General features: G+C 55.4%; 1 protein-coding gene across 1 annotated transcript in view; it reads right to left on the bottom strand.

The window, feature by feature from the left end:
- Window positions 1-13,591, bottom strand: part of CACNG4 (calcium voltage-gated channel auxiliary subunit gamma 4) — a 57,419-nt gene extending 43,828 nt beyond the window's left edge. Inside the window, exon 1 of the mRNA XM_084750227.1 lies at window positions 13,145-13,591. Within this exon, the coding sequence (XP_084606353.1) occupies window positions 13,145-13,364 (220 nt within the window). The 5' untranslated portion in view covers window positions 13,365-13,591. The remainder of the gene's footprint in view (window positions 1-13,144) is intronic.
- Between the last annotated feature and the right edge of the window lie 222 nt (window positions 13,592-13,813).

Here is a 13,813-nt window from a genome sequence, read left to right on the forward strand (position 1 = left end):
TGATGAGGACGGTGGCTAAGTTGGTATGGTGGCCACCCAAAGAAGAATTTCTGGGACACACAAAAAAACCGGTCACCCCAAGAAAAATGGAGCTGACTAGTATGAGAATAGAAGACAGGAACCCAGAGGCCAGAGGGCAACAGCCTCAGGGCTTCAGACTACAGGTTATAAGTGATCGTCAAGGTAGAAGAGAGCCCTTCTGACCGGTGAAGCCAGTGGGGACCGCTCAGCCGCCAGGCATCTGGCGTGGACTCGTGGTCAGGGCTCCTTGGACTCCTTTAGACTCAAAAGACAACAAAAGCCATTTTTCATGCAAGAGGAGTCAGCCATCAGGAGGAATCAGAGCCCCTTTTGTATGACAAGCCAAACTGCTGAAGCGAGAAAATGTCTCGGGCGAGGGCTCAGATGCGAGCCGGGGACAGCGTGCTCGCCTGGGGAACCCTTGCTGTCAATGTGCACTTGTTATCAGAGCTTTTCAGAGCGAGGCCCGGAAGCAGCGCCGGGTAGCTTCACCCCCCCCCCCCACACCCACAGCATCTTAACGATGAGCTGGTGGCTTGGCCTTGGCTGGGCTGTGCAGCCCCTGGAAGAGAGCCTGAATGTCCTGAGATGTCCTGGGAGAGTCTTGGTTGCGAGGGGTCGGGGGGAGGGCGATGGGGTCCCCATGTTTTCCTTTGCCCATGGCTTGGGGTATGGTTTAGGAATGAGGGGTGCAGAGGCCCCGGGATTAACACCAAGGAATTCTGTTCCCAAGACTCATGCTCATTGCGGGGTGTTACACCTCCTCCGGGTACTGGGCATCCTTTACATCAGCAAATGAGATACAGATGGCACATGGTCACAATTCTAGCCCCAAGCCATGGGGCTGCCCCCCATTCACTCCTGCCAGAAAATGAGGATTGCTACCCCGCCCAGTTTATGGACAAGGAAACTGAGTCTCAGAGAAGCTACAGTCATTGAGTTAGGGTTTCCCAGCCAGGAGGAAGCAGTGTGGATTCAAATCCTGACTTACCCAAATCTGGCTGTGTCTCCCTGCCCTGCCTGCTCTTTACAATGCCAAATACATACAAGAAGACTGTTTAGTTCAGGTCCATTATAGGACACGTTCTCTTCACGCCCCCACCCTATGAAACGTCTCTTTTGTTGAAGGGGAAGTGTTTGCAGGCTTTTGGGGGTCCACAGTGCCTAGCTCAGAGCCAGGTATTCAGCAGGGTGCCATGTGCTTCGAGCAGCCCCTCATCCTGATGGGAGGTGCATCCCGGTGGCAGCACTTAGCAAATGCAAGAGAAGCTAGCTCTAGGTTTCCATAGCCACCTCTGTCTCTACCCTACTGCCATCTTCTCTGCGACCCTCTTGCCCTTAGCACCAGCTTTTCTGAACTCCAGTGTCTTCTTGGAGCAAGACAGGCCACTCGGGATCACTGATGGCATTTGCACGCTCCCGGAGTTCAAGAGTGGTTAAGGACCTGGGGAGATGGCTCAGTGGTGCTTGCCGCCATGCAAACATAAGGATTGGGCTTGGGTCCCCAGGCCCCACCCCCGTCAGGTTGACTGGGCACAGCTGCAGTTCCAGCCTTGAAAAGCAGAGACTTGAAGGTCCCCAGAGCAAGTGGACTGACAAGACACATAAACAGGCCCTGGGTTAAAGGAGGGAGAGACCCTGTCTCAGTGAATAAGGCAGAAGCCTGACTCGGAATGATTTCCCAAATCAAACTTCGGGCCTTCACGTAAGGTGTACATGTACACTCCCCACCCAGCCCCAATGAGAAAATGGGGTGCTCTCTGCCCCTTCTCATCTTTTGTAGTCTGGGCAGTCCTTGAATCTCTATGTGGCAGAGGATGACCTTGAACTGGTCCTGATCCTACCTTCATCTCTCCCAAGCGCTGGAATTACAGATGTGCACCCCTACATCTGGTTTACGGGGCGGGGGCTGGGAATCAAACCTAGGGCTTTGTGCACTTTACCAAATGAGCTATGTCCTCAGGCCCTTGATTTTTCCTAGCTGCTTGATTTCTAATTTCCAAGATGTCTCTCCCTTTCCTGCCCACACCAGGATCTTCATGGCACCTTCTGTGTCGCAACTTAATACCCACAACAAAAAACTGTCGCCAAGTCTCTCAGCCAGAGTTTTCTTTCAGAAGTATGATTGCCTCCTTAAGCCCCAAGTACTGGGGCTTACGACATCACTGGGGGAGCTATCTCCATCCATCCATCTATCCATCCATCCATCTATCCATCCATCTATCCATCCTTCCATGCATCCATCCATCCATCCATCCGGGCTTCTGTAATCTCTCTCCCCAGGCCATGGCTGTCTCAGCCCCAGGAGAGGGGAGGTCTTCAGCCAGATACATAGTAAAGTTGAGCTCTCCTCTCCCCACAGCTGGGCACTCAGCCCTGGGAAGTGGCTCTTCCGTGGCTTTCCTGGGAAGTGGCTCTTCCGTGGCTTTCCTGGGACGTGGCTCTTCCGTGGCTTTCCTGGGAAGTGGCTCTTCCGTGGCTTTCCTGGGACGTGGCTCTTCCGTGGCTTTCCTGGGAAGTGGCTCTTCCGTGGCTTTCCTAGGCTGAGACACTGTGAAGCTCCTCCTGGCCTCCTCCTTCAGTACCCGTCCTCCAGCTTCTACATACGGCATCCAGTCAGTCAGACGGGCCTCCTTCAGTCTTTGGAAAACACCCTTCTTCTTGGACATCCAACAGTGCTGGCCTCCCTCAGATCACCATCTTGGCTCTGACTCTCATCATTTCAACTTAGGGACAACCTTGGTGGCCTCGCAGCTTCAGTCCATCTTCTCCATAGAAGGAGTGAACCCACAAAACCAACGTATGGTGCTGACTATGTAAGTCTACCTCTTAAGCTTGGCAGGTCACACAGTGACCACACACACACACACACACACACACACACACACACACACACACACAGGGGAGGGGCGGGCAGGGATATTGTGCATTCCATTGCACTATTATGGAGGTCGGAAGACAACTTGCAGGAATTTATTCTGTCCTTTCTCCATGAGACCCAGATAATAGACTCAGGTCTTCAGTCTTGGCAGCGGGTACCTTTACCCACTGAGTCACCTCCCTGGCCCATGACTCAGTGACTCTTGGTGAACTGGTCCAGTTCCTTTCCCAGACACCACTTTATGCTGCTCCCAGCCTTCTGGGCTGAACCATCAGCACAGCATGTTCTCCAGTGAGACAGTGACACCATGTTTGGGCAGAACAAGGCTCCTTGAGTTCAATTCCTTTTGACTGTTGTGGCTATTACTGTCTCGCATCCAAAGCCCCGTTTTTTCATATGAGGAAACAGAGGCTCAGAGAGACAAAGAAACATGTCCAAGCAAGGTGGTCTTTCCGACTGCCCCGAGCCTCTCTGCCTATTAAGCATCAGCAGGTTCAATTGAGACTCTGGGAAATGTCAGAGCTGGAGGCACCAGGGGCCAAGCCTGGCTTTTTCACAAGTGGGGGAGCATTCTCACTGGAGGGAGCTGGGGAGCGATGCGATCTGGCTGATAGCTTGACGAGACCTTTGTGGCTGCGTGCAGGGACTGGAGCAGAGGGAAGAGGACGTCCAGGCACCCAGCTGGAGGTACAGAGTGGGCGGAGCAACAGCTCCATACAGAGGAGAACCAGCTGGGGACAGAAGGGGATAGGAATGGTTCTAGAGGGAGCCCTGCAAGTGTCAGGAAACAGGCTCGACCCTGTTTCTGCAGTGGCCAGTGCCATACTGGGTGTAAGGCAGAGCTCCTGGGGTTTTGATGGAGGCTTGATGACAGCCCGTGGGGCAGGGAAGGGAGACTCCTCCAGATGGCAGACAGCTTGCCCCACACCTCATGTGTGAGGCTCTCCGTGTGCAAGCCTTTCCCTTCAAAGTGTGTTGGGGGCAGGGGAGCCAGGCCCAGACCGTTTCCAAGAAAAGGATTCTGAACTCTCAGTTCCTGCCACAGTGCCTCTATTGAGAGCATGGCCGCTGTCATGGGCCTTCCAAAGTCTCTTCTCACTGCATGTTTGAACACCACAGAGGAAGAGGCAGGGATATGGAGAGGAGGAGGAGGAAGAGGAGGAGGAAGAGGAGGAGGAGGAGGAAGGGAAGCTAGAGAAGGAAGCTATAGGGAGGAGGGAGACATGGAGAGGAGGGAAGAAACATGGAGGCAAGGATGGGTACCATTTCCCAAAGAGGCTAAGGGACCGGCTGAAAAGTGTCCAGATAGTTAGCGGCAAAATGGCGGCCAGTCTACAGCTCTGCTGACTCTCTGCAATGATCTCCTCACCCTGGGGACCGGCCATTCTTTATCTGCACCATCCCAGATACTTGGGGCCTGAGCTGAGTTTGGCTGTAGAAAGGATGCAGGAGGAAGGATGGATTCGACCATCGTTAGCTTCACCCCAGATGTTGTCTTTCTATTGCTGGATATCAATAGCCACTCAGTTTCTGCCGTAGCCATCAATTTGGGGGTTCTCATCAGCCATCTGGAGCTCTGTCTCCCAGAGTGATGAGCCAGCACCTATGAGCTCTATTAAGGGAGGAGGGAGACAGCTATTCCCAGATCCTGGTGGCCAGGAAGCTGACCACGTAACTTCCCAGGTCAGCTGCAACATCTGGGAGATCTATTTCTTCTGTGAACTCTCAAAGTTCAGGAATTACAGGAATGGGGAAAGAAGCGACCGGCATGCTTCAGACGACTCCAAGGTGCCAGGCACAAGGAATGTTTTGCCACGTTTTGTAGTTTAACATTAAGACAACCCCAGGAGCTATCTCACAATACCCTGCTTTATACTGAGACAGCTGGTGCTCAGAGAGACGAGGTAATTTGTCTAGAGACACACAGCTGACAAGTGGCTGAGCTTAGAATTGAACCCAGATTTGTGTGACTGCAGTGCTGTTGGTGCCTCTGTATGGACTGATGCGGGGAGAAAGGGCTATCTGTGACGAGCCATTCTTGGGCCTTGCCTCTGTCCCTGGCAGCCAGAAAGTAAAAGGCTGGTGGCAGGTGAGACAGGCAGACTGATTTTTACTTGTTCATTTCTTTCCTAGGCCGTGTGGAACTCTGCTGAGTCAAGACACTTCTTAGGCCCTGGGGCTATTTCTCAGAGATGAGGCAGCAGTGGAGAGGGCAGCAGGGACTAACAAACACTTGCAGCAGGCACGGAGTTGTGTGCCTGTAGTCTGTAATCCCAGCGCCTGGGAAGCTGATGAGGAAGGACGCAAGAATTCCTGGGCCATGCAGTGAGACCAGCTTAAGACCATCTTAAGTGAACCAATGCAGGCTGGGGGTGCAGGTCAGCGTCAGAGTGCTTGCCTAGCATGTGCAAGGTGCCGAGTTCAAGCCTCAGGATTGTCAAAAGCAAAACAAAAGCAAGCTGGGCACGATTGCACACACATCTGTAATCTAGCACTTGGGAGGCAGAGTCAGGAGGATCAGGAGTTCAAAGCCAGCCTTGGCTACAAAGGGAGTTCGGCCTGGACTACATGAGACTCTGTTTCAAATATACAAAAATAAAAACCAAAGCCAATAAGCAAATGAAATCCTGGGTCTCCACAGGGACCAAGACTTTGGTCTGCAAGTACTCTTACATCTATATGCCCTGCCTGAGAGACTAGAGGTTGTGGCGGGCGTTGTGGCTGCAGTCTAGATCCAAACCCATGCACCCGTGAGGCCACTTGTGTCTGGGGGACACTCAGGTGAATGCTGAAAATCCCAAGGAAGGGGCTGACTGGATATGGCTAGAGTCCACTCCGCCCCCTGGAGGCCAGGAGGGAGGGAGAGAGGAAGGGAGAGGGAGAGAGAGAAGAAGAAGAAAGAAGAAGGAAGAAGAAAGAAGAAGGAAGAAGGAAGAAGAAAGAGAAGGAGAAGGAGAAGGAGAAGGAGAAGAAGAAGAAGAAGAAGAAGAAGAAGGAGAAGAAGAAGAAGAAGGAGGAGGAGAAGAGAAGAGAAGAGGGAAGAGAGAGAGAAGAGAAGGTTTGGGAACAATAGCACCGTCTCTGAGCTGCACCCGGAAGATCCGCTGTGTATGTTAGAAGCTATCACCCAAATGACTCTGTCACCCTGATTCATGCACTGGGGTGGCTGCTTACTGCCCAGGTGGAAGCTGTGCTGGGGACCGACCCTAGGAGGGTGGCCTCTGCACCGACTCAAGCTCTGTTGTTAATGACCCTCATCACAGCAGTGTGACCTTGGGCAAGTCACTCTGCTTTGCCGGTCTTGAGTTTCCTTCGGCTGCTGTGAGGGAGGATTGGGCTCCATCAGCAGTTCCCAGCCCGGCTGAGACCTCGTGCTGGGGTGGCACAGCAGGTGAGCCGTGGTATTAATACAGGAGGAAGGAGTCGGGCACTTAAAACAGATGCCAGGTCACCCCATTAATAGGCTTGTCCCACCCCTTGCTAGAGCTCCGTGTGTGTCTCTGAGGGTTGGTGAATTGAGCAGAGTTTCTAGCTGGAACGGGGCCTGCCTGCCTCCCTGCCCCACAGCCACCAGAGTAAATGGTGCTTTCTTGAGACCAGTGGGACCAGTGGGACACGGTGACATCTTTGAGTGGACTTAACAGGAGGAGGTGTGCTTCTGGTTTCTAGAGGTTCAAGGCTGGGACACAGTTGGAGATCCTTCAACACAGGGCAGTGACACAACACAGTGGTGTGGCCCCAAACACCAGAAACCCTGTACATAGAGCGGCCAGTGGCAGTGAGCCTTGGCGCTGATGAATTATCATGGGCCCCTGCGAGGCTCCACAGGGCCTTCCAGACCGGCCACTTATTGTAAAAATGGAGGTTCGTGACATCAGAAATCGGAGTGAGCCCTGGGTCTGATTTCCTACCATTTCTTCAGTCTTCTCCCTTTTGGACTTGGCACCATCGCCCAGCAGGCTGTGAGGCATCATATCTGGATCTTTACTCCTCATCTTCTCCTACCCTTCCTCCATGCTTTCTATCTCTGCAGCTGCCATTTGGTCCCTGGAATCTAGTGTGGCTACCGAGCCCTGGGTCCAGCTGGCTCTTAGCCTTCTGGACTCCTACCCGTAAAGGTAGAGGATCTAGAAACACAAAACGTCTCAGCCACGTTTCTGGCGGAGCAGACCTGTAACTCCAGCGCCTGAGAGGTGGAGGCAGGAGGATCAGGGTTCAAGGTTAACCCTGAGTGTGCAGCGAGTTCCAGGCTAGCCCGAGCTTCATGAGACCCTGCCTCAGAAAAACAAAAACAAAAAGCTATCGGGTGCCTTTTCACCACTGCCCCAGTCTCACTAGCAGCAGCAATCCGGGGTGAAAGGAGGAGGGGCCCCTAACCCTGACCTTCAGCCTCCTTGGGCCACCCTCCCTGGGCTGCCCTCAGCTCACCTTGCTGATCCTCCTCCTCCATCCACACCAGGCTTGCTTCATCTGGGACTATGGCTGGACCGCCTCTGATCGCATCAGAGAGAAAATCAGCAGTGTCAGCTGCTCAGTTAGAAAGCGGTGGCGCACGCCTTTAATCCGAGCACTCGAGGAGGCAGAGGCAGGTGGACAGCTGTGAGTTGAGGCCAACCTTATCCGGGACAAGCCAAGGCTACACAGAGACCTCCGCCCCCAAATAAAGTGTGTCCTTCTTGCAGCAAGGATGCAGAACCTCCCAGGTCTGAGGAGACCAGGTGTTTAGTGAGCTTGTGCCAGATGGATGGATGGATGGATGGATGGATGATGGATGGATTGATGGATGATAGATGGATGGGCAGGTGGGTGGATGGATGGGTGGATGGATGAAGTGTACTGACAGGCAGGCAGCTTTTATCACATTCATGCAGCATGGCTGAGGTATTCTGAAGTCACTTAAAGCCACTGTGTCTCCCTTGGAAGCACCCAGATCTTCACTCAATTTGCAAGCTAAGGCTGGGGCTCTGCGAGGTGAGGAGGGTCCAGATCAGTTAGACCCCATGTGTCAGATCGGGAGGGAGGCCCAGCAGTCTGCCTTCCCCACAGCGATTACTCTGGCCTGGCTGTATTATTCTTGCCTTCCACACTTCTGAGACCCTGGGTCGCTTGACCGGAGGCCCTATTCCACTCTGCCCTTCTGTGAGCACTTGCAGGGAGACTGAAACGAGAGGTCTATTGGAAAGACCTTTGGATTGTACTCTTGAGTCTATCTGAAAGCCTGTGACACACAGCTTCTTCAGAGCCAGCTCTGTGGTGGGACCCTTAGGGCACCAGCAGGAGATGTCCAGCTTTTCCTTACTAAGTCAGCTGGCAGAAAAGGGGAAAAAAGAAAAAGGGGGCCGGTATTTCCTTCAAGAAGAGAGAAAGCAGAGGGCTTGGGGTGCGGCTCAGTTGGGTGCGTGTTGTCCAGATGACGGGGGGGGGGTATGAATGCCAGCTGCTGTGCGGGATATGGAAAGAAAAGCACCCCTGCCACGGCCTAGCTGTTGAATGCCCCCAAATTCGTACGGCGGTCTCCTAGTCTTCGATGTGGACAGCAGTACACACAAGATAGGGCTGGGGGCATGACTAGACTTAGATGAGGCCATAAGGAAGAGGTCCTCGAGGTAGCATCTCTTCTCTTTGAAGGGATTTCAGCAACAGCCTCCTCCTAGGGCAAGCGGCCATCAACAGGTCAGGATGAACATCCCACCAGGGGCCCAGGAGCCGGCCTCGCTACCTCGCTACCTCGGTCTTCCTGACTTCCAGAACCATGGGAAGAAGATGCCTATTGTTTAAATAGCCCGGCCCCTCATAGTTTGCATCCTTCTTTTAGGTCAGCTGATATGGTAAAGCAGCCCCCTTAGCTGCCCTTTCCCAGGCCTGGCTGGTTTAAATAAAGAGTCCTATAGCTGTTGGAGACCAGTGGCAACATGGAAGCAGATGCAGGCTGGGAAAGGCAACCCTGACCCGGGAGCCCCACCCATCTTGAACCTTGGGGAAGGTGGCATCCGGAAGCAGCAGGGATGGAGAGCCTGCTCTGGCCACTACCACCGCCCTTAGCCAGATGGGATGGGCTGTCTATGGGTTAGTGCAAGAGGAAACAAAACAAACATAAGAGGCGATGGTCCCTGCACAATTCAGGGCCTTGCAGCTGCTGAGGAAAAGCTATGGTTTGTACCCAGGGTCTCCAAGCAGTCTGGTTCATTACAGAGTGTGGTGTGGAGACCTACTTCCCAGCTTGCCTAGCCTGGGTGTATGAAGAGTACACGCCCCTTCCACCTGTGGGCAGGTAGCCAGGGCTTAAAATAGCTGGATCCCCCTGGAGCAGGTAGCCTAGCTAGGCCCTCCCTTCTCACATGTATGTATGTATGTATGTATGTATGTATGTATGTATGTATGTATGTATGTATATATCTCTGTGTCATTGTGGGAATGAAGGTTGGAGACACTATTATAAAAGATTCTGGCCAGCTGAGGGAAGTGAATCTGATTAGGGCAAAGGAGCTGCCTATCCTTTAGGTTCTAGCACTTTCTTTATATCTCCAGCATTGAGAGCTGCCACAAAAGAAGCACATGAGCCACACCTCCGGTGTCAAGACTGTCTTGTTAAGGTTCTGACAGAGTCGTGAGTGTGCTGGAGGAGGTGGCTTCCTCTGCAGGGGACGTGGCAGGGGGAGCGGGAAGGGAGAGAGTGTGCCGCTCAGCCTCAGCTTTGCTCTCGTGGGTCCTCAGCAGGCTGTGTGTGCTTTGGGGTTCACGGTGGGCGTGGTGCCTCGGCAGATGGTTTTATGCTCCTACTTCTGAGCCCGGGGTCTTTCCCCTCCAGTACAGAGAACAGTACTTCGTTCTCTGAGCGAGACATGGTCCACACCTTCCACATTCCCAAACTACAAGAAATTAAACAAGCATTTGTGGATGGTGCCTGGGAGAGAAATGACTTTGTTTCCCCTTCCCTATGTCTCTGGCCTTGACCAGAGATAGTTAAAGAGATGCGTATCGGAGTGAGGGTAGGGTGGGGTGGGCAGAGGAGTGGCCGATGGGACAAGTTAGTCCAGAACACAACGGAAGGAGAGAGATGGAGACAGAAGTAGAGACACACACACACAGAAAAGAGGGAGGAAAGTGTGTTATGCAATTTGTGCACCGGCGTGCATTCTCCCTTCCAAATGCCTTCCTGCCAGCCATCCAACCTTAGAGCTGGGCTCTACTGGGTAGCCAAATACCAGTACTTGGTTCTATTTTTAATGGCAACCCAGAAGCTGCTGGGGAAAAGGGCAGGGTAACACGGCTCTCTTTGTAGTGAGAGAGGCTCAAATCTAGCCCGCTGCCTCCTGCCTGGGTGCCTCTGGGCAAGTCCCAGAACTGTTCTCTCTTGCTTGCACATAGGGGTGAGGGCAGTCCCTCGCAGGGCTGCGTGAGCCTGCTGGGGAGCACTGTGCGCTGGAGTCTTCCTAAGTTTGTCTAGTCGAGAGTCAGGTGGGTGGAGGGAAGTTGGGGCAAGGTCAGGTCTGCTGAGGTGGGACACAGCAGCTGTCCTGTTCCATGCCTCTGTGGACACTTCAGCATAGAGGGCTGGGCTCTCCGGGTCTAACGGGCACAGGAAGCACTCAGGAAACGGAACTGACCACTCACGAGTGCCCAGCCAACTCATCAGACTCCTCGAGCTGCACTTGAGCTATTTTATTCACTGCCCGCTGCAGTAGTCCATTTTAGACCAAAGGTTTTAATCTTTTCATCTCCCCCACCTCTTAATTTAGATGTCATGCTTTGTGTGTGTGTGTGTGTGTGTGTGTGTGTGTGTGTGTGTGTGTGTATGGATGGGAGGCTTGGTTGGGGCAGCGGGTGGGGAGGTTGCTAGAAAACAGGAAGAAATGGTGCATTTTACCCATAAAAGCTAATAAAGAAGCAGCAACCTGTGAAACACCTCTTGGTGTCCCTGGGCAGTGGACAGAGGTTAAGTGTCCTGTCCTGGTCTCAGCCCCTGGCCACGTGCTGGCTGGCGTCACAGGAGGCTCTTAGTGGCTCGGGGGGCGGGGGGGCTGTCAGCCTCCTCGCCGTGTTATGAGAAAAGCTGGCAGTTCCCACCCAGTTATGGATTGGAGCACTGGACAAGCAATCTTGGACTTAACTCTCACAAGCCCTGGATCTCAGGAGGATGCTCTGGCCCTGGGAGGTAGGTACAGCCTGCTCCTCCCTCGGAACCTCCCCGAGCTTTGGAGAATAACAGAGGCAGCCCAGTTCTTTCCATGAAGTCCCCCAGATGGCTCCCTCTGCCAGGGCGAGCCAGCTGCCCTGATCAGCCCGGGGCTCTCTTGATGAACAGTGAGTTCAAACGGCTCGAGGCAGCTGGCAAGATGCTAAGTGCAGCATCAATCCTAATTAGGATGAGGAATTAATAAAGGAGGCATTGGAGTCACCACGCAGGCCAGGCTTGCCGGCGCTCGAGTTTCCCTTGGGAAACAGGAAGGTCCCAGCTCCATGGGTTTCTTGGGGGGTGGGGTGGGGGATGAGGGGTGAGGGGAGATGGTGGCCACACATGACATCCAGTGGAGCTAGTGAGGTGGGACACAGCCCTGCAGCCTTTGCTGTCTCTCTCTAACTCAGGTGCTGCAGCAGGTAGTGACGTGGGTACATTCTCCAGATGAGAAGTGTAGGTGTTCACGATCTGAGCAACTGCATACCCAAAAATGATGTTTTTCAGAAGAAAACGGGGGAGGGGGGGCTGGTGTCATCGCGGGCCCATCAGTTCCTTTGTGAGGCGTGCTTCTCCCCTTAACTATTGATCTCACAGTCTTGTCATCTACAGACTGTTCAGAGCCCTGGGCATGATGCTCCAAAAGTGCAAAAGCAGCCCTCAGGGCAGCCTGAGTCCGGGGACAGGAGGGGTCTGGAGGGGACACTGGGGGCGTCACTAAGGAAAACCTCACACTGCCTCCTTTCAGATGACTCCAAAGCAACCAGGAAGGGCTATCTTTCTAAGAGCTGGCCCCTAACCTCCTATCACATCCTACCACACTTAAGTAGCAGGAGGGGTTGCAGCAGTAGTGAGGGAGATGATGGAAGAATTTCCTTAACCGCCTATGGGCGGTGCGAACACAAGAGAAAAGGTGACGGGTTAATAAAGACAAAACGTTATCCAAGGGTTTTTTTGATCCTCAGTTCTGTTCCCAGATTAGAGCCAGGACCAAGCAGCCTATCTGACTACAACCTGACAGAACTAGACCTGCCCTCTATAGACACCTGTTAGTTCGAGTTTCACAGTTGGGCATGAGGGCGCCAGGAGGGCTAAGAAGCCTACTGCATTTCTGGCGTCGGAGGCATCTGGCCTGTGTTCCTGGAGCTGTACCCCCAGTCCAGGGGACCCAATCTGGACCTCTAGTTGCATTTCAACCTTAGCACACTTCTCCAGTCTCAGCATCCTAGGGGGTCGCGGAGCCCCGCCCTGCCCTGGCAGAGCGACCACGCCCCTCCCAACCCACTCTTGTCCTGCTGTTGGCCCTAGTTCCCCAGTGTGGTTCCTAAGGACGTGTCTTGCACCCTTCGTGCTGAGGGGCAGCGACCCAAGGCTCGCTGCTTCAGTTACGGAAGAGGCAGTGTGGCTCCCCTCTTGTCCCCATCGCGCAGGGAGGAGTGAGTCTGCGGCCTCTTGAAATATGAGAAGGGTGTCCGGCTGGAGATACTTGGCTCCTCCCAGACCCTCTCGGGGCTCAACCTGTACCCCGCCTTCACCCCTTCAGGTGGGGGCTTGGAGTGAGCGCCTAGCTGCCCCGGGGCTCCCCGCCCCCGGCCGGCCCCGCCCCAGGATGGCCAGTTCCCATAGCAATCGCACAGACACCGGTTGCCAAGCAACCCCTCCCCCTTCTCCCGCGTCCGCTCCCCCCCAACCCTAGACTCCTCCCGCCCCCACGCCAGCCTCCACCTCCCCCAGGGGCGCCGGCGAGGCCCCTGGGGATCGCTCCGTTCTCGGGTTGCGCGCGCGTGCGTGAGTTTCTGTGTGTTTCATTGTGTCTGTGCGCGAGGGGGTGTGCGCGTGCGAGCCGAGAGTTTGTGGGATCCGTGTGTTGGAGAGGTCCCCAGCCTGGAGGGATCCGAGGCTGTTGCGCCCGTGTCCACTCAGGGACCCACCCTCTTGGTTTCAGGTTCTTTGTGTCTCGCGTGGAGCCAGCGCCGCGCCCACCCCTCCCCCGGCCCACTCCCCGGGGTAATGTGTGCGTGTGCATCTGTGCGTGTATGTGCGTGCGCTAGGGACAGGGGTCGTACCTTCGATGCAACACACCCGCCACAGTCCCGAATGGGTGAGGTCGCCTCGGGTGCGGCGGGGCGGGGGCCCGTCGTCCATGGTCAGGTTGGTGCCGTTGCAGATGTGCGCGCTGGAGTACAGCCAGTAGTCGGTGCCAATGGCGATGGCCATGAGCGAGAAGGCGGCGAAGGCTCCGGCCGTGGTCAGCAGCATCTGCAGCCCGCGGTCGCATCGCACCATGGTGGGCGCCTCATAGTCCGCCGCCCGCCGGCCCGGCCCGCCGCGCCCGCCCGCCCTCCTCCCTCGGCGCGCAGCTCCGGGGGCGCCAGGGGCTGGGGGGCCGAGGGCCGGGGGGCGGCGCCGCGCTGCGCGCTCCGACCCCGCGCCCCGGGCGTGCCTGCGCTCGGGCTGCGCGGGGCTCAAACTCCAAGGCGCGGCGGCCAGTGAGAGCTGCGCGGGCTACGCGGGCCGCCTGGCGGGCTGGCGGCGGCGGCGGCGGCGGCCGGGGGCTCCTCCCTCTCGGCCCGCCCTCCCCTCCGCTCTCGGCCCGCGCCCTCCGCGCCTCCACCCACCGCCCGCCGCCCAACGCGCTCTCTCGGCGCCGCCCCTCCGCCTCGGGCCCCGCGCTCGCTCTCCCTTGGCCAGGATTTTCCCTCCCCGCGCTCCCCTCTCCGCGCTCACGCGCGCTC

This window comes from Acomys minous, assembly GCF_964271855.1.
Source record: "Acomys minous genome assembly, chromosome: 12".
NCBI classification, from domain to species: domain Eukaryota; kingdom Metazoa; phylum Chordata; class Mammalia; order Rodentia; family Muridae; genus Acomys; species Acomys minous.